The sequence below is a fragment of the Pecten maximus genome, chromosome 1, assembly GCF_902652985.1.
Source record: "Pecten maximus chromosome 1, xPecMax1.1, whole genome shotgun sequence".
In the NCBI taxonomy this organism is placed as follows: Eukaryota; Metazoa; Mollusca; class Bivalvia; order Pectinida; family Pectinidae; genus Pecten; species Pecten maximus.
Window position 1 is genome coordinate 49,034,233 of NC_047015.1, and position 10,207 is coordinate 49,044,439.

Here is a 10,207-nt window from a genome sequence, read left to right on the forward strand (position 1 = left end):
TATGTTTTGTCTTATTTCATTTTAATTTATTTTTTTGAAATATTTTAATATTAAGTTTATGTTCTTTATTTTCCCAATATCATGGTAAATAAATATCCTATACGTCTCTAACCATAGCTATCAGTCATCATTTCTTTTCCTTCGGGTTTTCTGCTACATTTATACCCGAAGTGTAATGTTTTGTGACCGATATATACACGAGGCATTTTGTTGTTACTAGTAGTAGTAATCGTTTGTGTATTGAGCTTTTACTTGGTGGACTTTTTCAACGCATGACTGAACTGTAGCCCAAGCTAACAAAAGACAAATGCATGTGAAATAGATGAAGCGTTTCAAGCCATTGACCAATCAGCAGAGTGTTGTCCCTGAATACTATACAATATTGAGGCGCGGCACAAGCCTTGATATCAGACAGCAGTAGACAGGCTGCGCGGAAAGTCGTTCGTACGGAAGTGGGCACTAGCGATAGGCAGTGCTGGTTGTGCAGTGAATGCGGTAGCTTGTATTTTGTTGCTGTCTCGCGTACTGGATTTTATACTTCTGTTCCACGATGTCGCAGACAAATGGAATTAACGGGCACAGTAAGGGAACTGTTTCGGAAATGTCATGGAAAGTTGGATTATTGAATTGCCATACGAAATATCTTACCGCAGAGAGTTTCGGTAAATTGAATATCACCGGTTCAAATTTGAAGAAAAAACAAATCTGGACCATCGAACATGATACAGTTAATGAAGGGGTGATTTATCTCAAAAGTCCACAAACAACAGATGATACCTACATATTCAAAGACAGACACGGTAATGTCACTCTGAAGGAAAAGGAGGATGAGTGCAAGTTTGTCGTTGAGTATGGCGATGGGGAGTATTCCGGTCTTTGGGCGTTTCGTAATGTTAAGTCCAACGGACTTCTCGGCACTGACCCCGAGAAGAAGGACGAAGTGAAGTGTTTTAATGAGGGGAAACCAACACACTTGGAGTACTGGACCGTCCAACTATCGATCCACCCTCAAGTGAATATCCAACATGACAGTCGGTACGTTCAGCTCTGCAATGACGAATTGCAGTTTTCAGAAACCATTCCCTGGGGTGCACCGTCTCTTATTGTTTTGGAATTCCATGAAGGAAAATATGCCCTGAAAACTAGTGACGACAAATATCTAAATAACGACGGGACATTGTCCGAAGAATGTACAGATGAGTCAAAATTCACACTTGAAATCCATTCTGGAAAGGAAAGAGTTCGTTTGGCGTTCAAGGACTGCCAACAGCGCTACCTTAAGACTGCCGGTCATTCGAGGACCATGAAAGCACGGAATACGGCTGTCACGAAGGATGAGCTATTTGTCATTGAGGATTGTCATCCACAAGTTGTGTTTATATCAGATGCAGGCAAGATGATATCCGTCAAACAAGGTACACATTAAATACACTACGCTATTATCTAGCTAAATATATTTGTTAAAACTACTGCATGTATTGTAAACTACGATTACCCCAATAATACCCCATTATAGAAGATATATGGAACGAGCACACGTACACGAATAGTTCTCCATACTTTAGTGTTTTTGTCGATCATCAGATATCCGGTATCATTTACTTGTAGGTAGAAATTATTCTGGTGACATGATATTCAGTGTACAAGATATAAAGTGACACTAGTACCATTGACAGTTATTGACGAGGACAGTTTCGTCCGTCCTAACAGTGATACACATTGACACTAGTACCTTTGACGGGACAGTTTCGTCCGTCCTAACAGTGACACTAGTACCATTGATGGGGACAGTTTCGTCCGTCCTAACAATGACAATAGTACCATTGATGGGGGCAGTTTCGTCCGTCCTAACAATGACAATAGTACCATTGATGGGGGCAGTTTCGTCCGTCCTAACAATGACAATAGTACCATTGATGGGGACAGTTTCGTCCGTCCTAACAGTGGTTCACATTGACACTAGTACCATTGACGGGGACAGTTTCGTCCGTCCTAACATTGACACTAGTACCATTGACGGGGACAGTTTCGTCCGTCTTAACAGTGACACTAGTACCATTGACGAGGACAGTTTCGTCCGTCCTAACAGTGACACTAGTACCATTGACGAGGACAGTTTCGTCCGTCCTAACAGTGATACACATTGACACTAGAACCATTGACGGGGACAGATTCGTCCGTCCTATCAGTGACACTTGTACCATTGATGGGGACAGTTTCGTCCGTCCTAACAATGACAATAGTACCATTGATGGGGACAGTTTCGTCCGCCCTTACAGTGGTTCACATTGACACGAGAACCATTGATGGGGACAGATTCGTCCGTCCTATCAGTGGTTCACATTGACACTAGAACCATTGACGGGGACAGATTCGTCCGTCCTATCAGTGGTTCACATTGACACTAGAACCATTGACGGGGACAGATTCGTCCGCCCTTACAGTGGTTCACATTGACACTAGAACCATTGACGGGGACAGATTCGTCCGTCCTATCAGTGACACTAGTACCATTGATGGGGACCGTTTCGTCCGTCCTAACAGTGGTTCACATTGACACGAGAACCATTGACGGGACAGTTTCGTCCGTCCTAACAGTGGTTCACATTGACACGAGAACTATTGACGGGACAGTTTCGTCGTCCTATCAGTGACACTAGTACCATTGATGGGGACAGTTTCGTCCGTCCTAACAGTGGTTCACATTGACACGAGAACCATTGACGGGACAGTTTCGTCCGTCCTAACAGTGGTTCACATTGACACGAGAACTATTGACGGGACAGTTTCGTCTTCCTATCAGTGACACTAGTACCATTGATGGGGACAGTTTCGTCCGTCCTAACAATGACAATAGTACCGTTGACGGGGCAGTTTCGTCCGTCCTAACAGTGACACTAGTACCCATTGACGAGGACAGTTTCGTCCGTCCTGACAAGTGACACTTGAACCATTGACGAGGACAGTTTCGTCCGTCCTGACAAGTGACACTTGTACCATTGACGGGGACAGTTTCGTCCGTCCTAACAGTGATATACTGTGACACTGGTACCATTGACGGGGCAGTTTCGTCCGTCCTAACAGTGACACTAGTACCATTGACGAGGGCAGTTTCGTCCGTCCTGACAAGTGACACTGGTACCATTGACGAGGACAGTTTCGTCCGTCCTAACAGTGACACTTGTACTATTGACGAGGACAGTTTCGTCCGTCCTGACAAGTGACACTAGTACCATTGACGAGGACAGTTTCGTCCGTCCTGACAAGTGACACTAGTACCATTGACGAGGACAGTTTCGTCCGTCCTGACAAGTGACACTAGTACCATTGACGGGGACAGTTACGTCCGTCCTAACAGTGACACAAATACCATTGGTGGGGACAGTTTCGCCTGTGATACATAGACACAGTGACGTAGGTACTATAGACAACATGTTGGTAAGTTAATCTTCAGTTGAGTGACTATTTTCACACACCATCCCTCACCTCACCCTCTAAACATGTCCAGACTCTTTTTACTCGTGTCCTTCGTCTGGAGTGTTGCTGCCAATGGTGCACTGATATGCTTATACAAATACTGGATACATCGTACCAGTCCTATGCAGTTGCATACACGTGTCGCAAGTTGACGACGCTCGTGTTAAAACTGCCCACACTGTTGACAGTCCTATGGAGTGGTGCTGTCAAGTGCTGCATGCACCATTTGTTCGGAGATGACGGTGGTGTTGGTTGGTGATGAGCTGTCCTTAATATCCTCTTACTTGACCTGCCGTCGGTGGGGTACACGACAGTCATGTCCTACCCCGAGGAAAAACGTCTTAAAAAAAACATAATGAAATATGTTAATTCATTTGTTATGTATAGTTTTGTAACTGAAATTATACTCGTATTGGCAAATGGATCTAATTGGTGACGCATCTTGCACACCACAGGGACCTGAGAATATACACACACTAGGATAGGTCCAAAATACACTGAAACTGTAACAGATTCTCAGCTCTCTGTATTGAGGGTAGGTCTAAATTACCTGGACTGTAACAGATTCTCAGGTCTCTGTATTGAGGGCATGTCTAAATTACCTAGACTGTAACAGATTCTCAGGTACCTGTGATGAGGGCATGTCTAAATTACCTAGACTGTAACAGATTCTCAGGTCCCTGTGATGAGGGTAGGTCTAAATTACCTGGACTGTAACAGATTCTCAGGTCTCTGTATTGAGGACATGTCTAAATTACCTAGACTATAACAGATTCTCAGGTCCCTGTGATGAGGGTAGGTCTAAATTACCTGGACTCTTTAACATATTATCAGGTCCCTGTGATACACACCAAAAATCCTTGAACGCGCTGAAAAATAAAAAGTGGTTGATATAAAAAGAAAAAGAAACTATACATACTTAATTCATTTTGCATCAAAATGATTATATGGAAATTCAATTCAACTTGATTGTCATATCCGTTGATTGTCATATCAGTTGATTGTCATATCAGTGGTTTCAAACAGTGATTTCTTGTTATTTATTAAGTGCCAAAACATGCTTGGGGAATTTGCCCCTGTACAAGGTATTGAATTCCTTTACAAAACGTTAATCTATGTCCCGTTATTGCACGTAATTACGTCCTATATGCTGATATGACATGGTATCTGTAGACATAACACTTGTGTGTGCGTGCTTGTCAATAATATGGAGCGACTACGACCAGTCGTTTCGTTTCATGACGAGTGTATGCCAAACACATCGTGTGTACGGAAGGGCAGGGGGCGTGGTAGTGTATCGATCTAAAAGGAAGCAGATGCTGAATTTAGTCTTGGTCACAACAGGTTACGGCGAAAAGTTGATGTTTTTGTCTGGCCTTGCTGAAATATCAATGTTGGTTAATTGGAAATTAATATGTTTGGCGCCCCTCAGCTTCAAGCATTTAGTGTCAATATTGCAGCGAAGGTTCAATTTGTGCATGTACCCAAAACAAATAAAAAATACATCGAAAAATGATAATCCCTGGCATTGATATCATAGCTCATCGTCTTACTTTGACAGGACTGTAAATTAAGTAATTAGGTTTAGTAGCGAAGCATTTCAACAAATTCCAACACAAACCGGAAACAATTAACTTCCGGGTCTAAGCAAAAAATCCAGTAACCAAAGTTTTCTTTGATCCCAACCACAGACATTTGATATTTGACGGCCATTTCACCAGACATCTGTCTTTACAATTGTCTAACGTCTGGTGTTGGGCAAAAGGAAACTCGGCCTCAAAGTCTCGGTGTAAGTATGAATACCCAGTTTCAGCATAAACACCCTGTGTAAGCTTAAATTCCCAGGTATAAGATTATATTAGTCCCGGGTAATGTTCGCGTTTCGTGTAAATATTACTGGGCATACTCGTGCAGTGTTGATCATGTAGCATGAATCTGACTTAACACCGTCTGACATCCGGGTCTGTCCGTACAAGTACTTTCAATTTTATGGCTCCCTAGACACACACGTGCGTGTCCCATCTGGGCACAACTAAGGCCACACAAGGGCTATGTGACACGCCTTGAGAATGAGGTATGCAATAAAGACGTAACTCAATAACTACATTTCCCACGCAATCTGTCTGTCCTAGAACAGTAAAGGGCGGATATCGTACAATATCATTAGTAACCCCCTCCCCACTCCACCTCCCCTTCCAACCACCCACACACCATGCAACCGCATTGAAATTTTGGGAATGGAGGAGGCACCGTCTAGTTCTCATCATCAACTAAACATAACACTGTATCTGGTCAAGAACCACATTAACGTCCACCGCATTTTTTGTCTGTCCATATATTGCATGGACGTCCGGAACAAATACCATATTTGTCCTTTACGCGTATAATATGTTGGGTAACTGAACGACTAATTTCCTGTCAGTTGGTTGGGTATTTTAAATCTGTCATTTTTTTAATGTTACAGGTGTGGATATATCCGCAAACCAGATGGAAGAGTCGTCAACAGAAACATTCCAGGTTCAGTACCTCCCCCAACACTCCAAGTGGGCGATCCAGACGAATGGCGGCAAATACTGGGTAATGGTCAATCCGGGATCAGGCATCCAAGCTAACAGCAAAGAAATGTAAGTCAACAGGATTGGCTTAGAGGCTTCGTGATGCTCAATCTTGAACACTTCTGCAATGGCAGTGTCAAGGTTGACGTGTCCTCTCGATCGTTTTCAGATGACAATTTGAATCCTTTCCAAATCATAGCAATACATAACGGCGAATTTGATATGCTTGAGTTTAAATTATCGACATTGACTGATTCAGGTTGTTTTTGTTTGCAGCAAAGATGTCTCGCTATTTGACTTACAATGGCAAGGCGATGGAACAGTAGGCATTGTAGCCCAGAATGGCAAATACGTGTCCCACAAGTCAACCGGGGCCTTGGTGGCGACCGCTGACACATTGGGGGAGAAAGAAAGATATAAAGTCAAACTCACCAACAGGCCGAACCTCATCCTAAGGGGTCCACACGGCTTCGTGGGGATCAAGCCCTCGTTCGAATATGTTTGTAACAAAGCCAAATATAGTGTTATATTATTGGAAGGAAACAGCGATGGAACATATTATATGAAAGGTAAGCACTTGCCAACCTGTCCTCGTGTAGAACTATCAATACGTTTTAATAAAAACAAGAAATATCTATAAAAAAAAAGTTATAATGTAAAACTGTTGGTGAAACAAATAAAGGAGCTAATGCGTATCAGCACGGATAACAAAATCATATCAGTTTGAATCATTTTTTTGTGATAATAAGACTGCATTTGAATCGGGAATATATAGAGGATATCTAACAGTGTCTTCAGTAATACCAAATATATTTTACGAGTGGGGCTAATATTTTGATATTTTTTCACGAGTGCGCAGCACGAGTGAAAAATATCAAAATATTAGCCACACGAGTGAAATATATTTGGTATTACTGGAAACACTGTTAGATATTCTGTTTATTACATTTTTTATCAACGAAAAACCTACCCCGCATGCTAACTAGGCCTAACCACGAAAGTTTGCATACAAAAAAAGGAGTTCCCCCTGTCCAGGTGCTGACATATATGTCAGGCTTTCTGATTGGTCAATTATTTTGGTATTTTCTAAGCATTAATTTGATTGGTTGAATCAGCAAAAGTGATATTTTTCACTAGTGAAAAATATCACTTTTATAGAATGAATATTTTTGATATTTCACTGGTAAAAATGTAATAAAATTTCATCAATGTGTCATTTGAAAAGATACATCCACTTATATTCATCTTGCATTCAATCTTAACTTTTGTTTCGTTTTTAACTGCATATCTGCGTTTTGTATTTACCGCTACATTGACCAATCACATAACTTCATCTTGACCAGTAACGCCACCTGTCGCGTCATATCCGGAGCCAAAAGAATATACGGCTATGCCAAAAAATATGTTAATATCTTGTGAATGGACCATTCGGTTGTGCTTATTCTTGATCAAAGTAGACCGAAGATGGGCGCTGTTTTAATTTTTAGGAATTTAATGTCTTTTCCCTGTCACATTTCAGATTCTAACGGTAAATACTGGAGTATATCTGAGGACTGTCACATTATCGCAGACGGTGACGAGCCTACTCCCTTTATCATAGAATTCCATAAGCAGACGTTCATCACCATCAAGGGACCCAATGGAGGTTATCTTCGAGGAGAACAGAACGGCAACTTCCGGGTTGTTGGGGAGGAGCTAGGACCGGATACATATTGGGAGTTCTAAGTTAAAAACCAAGGCTATCTTCAAGGACCGTATTTTAATTAATGTCCACAAAGGAATTACGTGGAACAATTACGTATTGTTCTGTGGTATAACCTCTGATATACGAATAAGGATTGTTATGTTAACATTCCGCTTATTATAACGGACCAACAGGAGGTGATATATTTAACTTTTCTCAAAATGACCAATGACCAATGATGACGCACGAAATTCGTGTTGTGGACCAATCAGGATGTTGATATTACATAAGTCCGGCCCTGTGTGTTTTGCAGGACTTCCTGGTATAATGCTGGTATGGGATCACGACTTCCGGTTTAGGCAAATGTTTCCTTTCATAATGCCAAAAAAGAGAACCAAAACTACTACAAGTATATAACCGTGTATAAATACAAGTTATATGTCACGTGAGGTCGATCCTTACATGGGGATTAACCCGCTTTCACAGTAGAAAGGAAGGATTGGCGGATTATTTTGCAGTACACTAATCGCCGACATATTATGTACGCTAGACAGATGGACTAGTGTGTGAGGAACGGGTGGAAAATGGATGAATGCGGCTTTCTAGTATAATATATATTACTGGTGAATAAGATGACGCGCTTTATAATCAAATACAAATTTTTTTTGTAATAAAAATCGTCGAAAAATAAAGTTACAATGAATAAATATAATTATGTTTTAAGTTATTATATCAACTGAACAACGAGGCATAGAGTCGAGGAAAACCAAGGATGGGTGCGGGATGGGGATTCGCCTTTCATTCCGTGTTAAATAAAAAAAACTCAATTTAAGTTCAAAAAGAGCAAATAATTTTAAGATGACAAAACGTCTAATAAATGATCAGCTTTTGGCTGAAACGCATTTCCGTCAATATTTAATTAAGCGAGGGGGACACTGGACCCCATGACAGTTTTTTTTTTGTGGATTTATGATTGCATGACATGGGATCAATTGAAAGGACCCCAATTCAGACCTTTTATGTGAGCTTGACGAAATTCTCAGGATTATATCGATCGGATTTTCTGCAAGACATGTTCTGTATTTTTGCTGAGAATACGTCTTTACAAAAATTTTGATGATTGAAACCGTTCATTCTGTACGCGTACACAGACTGGTGTTGGTTCGAGGGCGATCGATATTTTAGCCGACAATGCTAACTCACGCAAACTGACGCTTCGTCTATCGTCTGGTGTCAATACATGAATAAGATATGGGAAGGCGGAAGGCGCCAGTTTGAGAGATGGAATCTGTCCTTTCTTCCACATATATCATCATCATGCTGGTTTTGTGGGGACAAACTGGCATTTCCAATGATCTGTATATTCAGCAAATATGGACAAAGAATTCACGATTCAGGCCTATTTTTAACAAAACAAAAACCGATAAACATATACAGGTATATACAGATTCAAACCGATATATATATATATATATACAGATTCAAACCGATATACATGCATGTATATACAGATTCAATATCAAAATGAATATCTATACCAACAGTATGTATGTATATGTACATTGTACGTACGTATGTTTAATTGTAGGCAGGTGTCAACCCGAAAATCTCAAACTTGGATGCTATTTTGTCTCGAGTTTTTAAAATGTTGCCTGTTTCAACATATACTGATGTCTCGGGAAGAATAAACGTTTTTACTCAAGACTTCCTGTACTAAATTTATTGTTTTCATATCGACCTAACCTACATGTATAACGCAATAATGAGTCGCACTTTTGATGATATTCTGCGTAACTGAACACAAAAACACGAGAAATCTGCGTAAATGTTAAGAATATTTATGAAGAAGTAGATAATTGTTGTTAAATGTACGACAGACTGCACCTCTTGTTTACATAAGATAAAAAAAATCAAGACATGAAGCTCAATCTGTCATAGAAAATGAGATTTAACTGTCTTGCGCAAAAAAAAAAAAAAAAGGACTGGAGAAACTGTAAAGACCGACGATAAAATCAAATCGGTAGCCACCGGGAAATTCCGGAACGTAGACAACAATGACCAAATAATATAATTGGTCTTAGAAATTCCTGCTCTGGGGGACAATATATGTCACAATGACCAGTATATATATACATGTAGGTATTTAACCGTTTGTGTCCGACAGCTGACCGACAGATAACTGTCACCCCACGTTCAGATTTTGATAGAAGTATTGAGACGTGACCACCGATATATTGATAGACGTATCGACACCTGCATACCTATCACACAGTGGGCGATAAGACGATACTTAATGTAGGAGGCTTAACGGGGAAGGGAACTAAATAATAGTAAAGCCATCATACATTAACGTTAGGGTGTGGTTATGGATTTGGCACCTTGTACAATTTATCAAATGTCTTGATTAACTTGATTAACTACTGTTGTATCGTAAGATTTTAAAAATACACCAACACTTTTTTTTATCAAATGTTTAGATAAAAGTTCTTAT

At 40.5% G+C, this 10,207-nt stretch overlaps 1 protein-coding gene across 1 annotated transcript; it reads left to right on the plus strand.

Annotated features, from left to right (window-relative positions):
* The first annotated feature begins 404 nt into the window (after positions 1-404).
* LOC117336614 (fascin-like) lies at positions 405-8,428 on the plus strand. The gene is made up of 4 exons (XM_033897229.1): positions 405-1,415; positions 5,942-6,101; positions 6,309-6,601; positions 7,552-8,428. The coding sequence occupies exons 1-4, from the start codon at positions 551-553 to the stop codon at positions 7,755-7,757; spliced, it is 1,524 nt and encodes a 507-aa protein (XP_033753120.1). The 5' UTR covers positions 405-550; the 3' UTR covers positions 7,758-8,428.
* The last annotated feature ends 1,779 nt before the right edge of the window (positions 8,429-10,207 follow it).

Bases quoted from the DNA above. Each gene is read 5' to 3' on its own strand.
- LOC117336614 (XM_033897229.1), top strand. From the start codon at position 551: ATGTCGCAGACAAATGGAATTAACGGGCACAGTAAGGGAACTGTTTCG. The intron at 1,416-5,941 runs GTACACATTAAA...TTAATGTTACAG, and splicing joins GATGATATCCGTCAAACAAG to GTGTGGATATATCCGCAAAC. The intron at 6,102-6,308 runs GTAAGTCAACAG...TTTTGTTTGCAG, and splicing joins CAAGCTAACAGCAAAGAAAT to CAAAGATGTCTCGCTATTTG.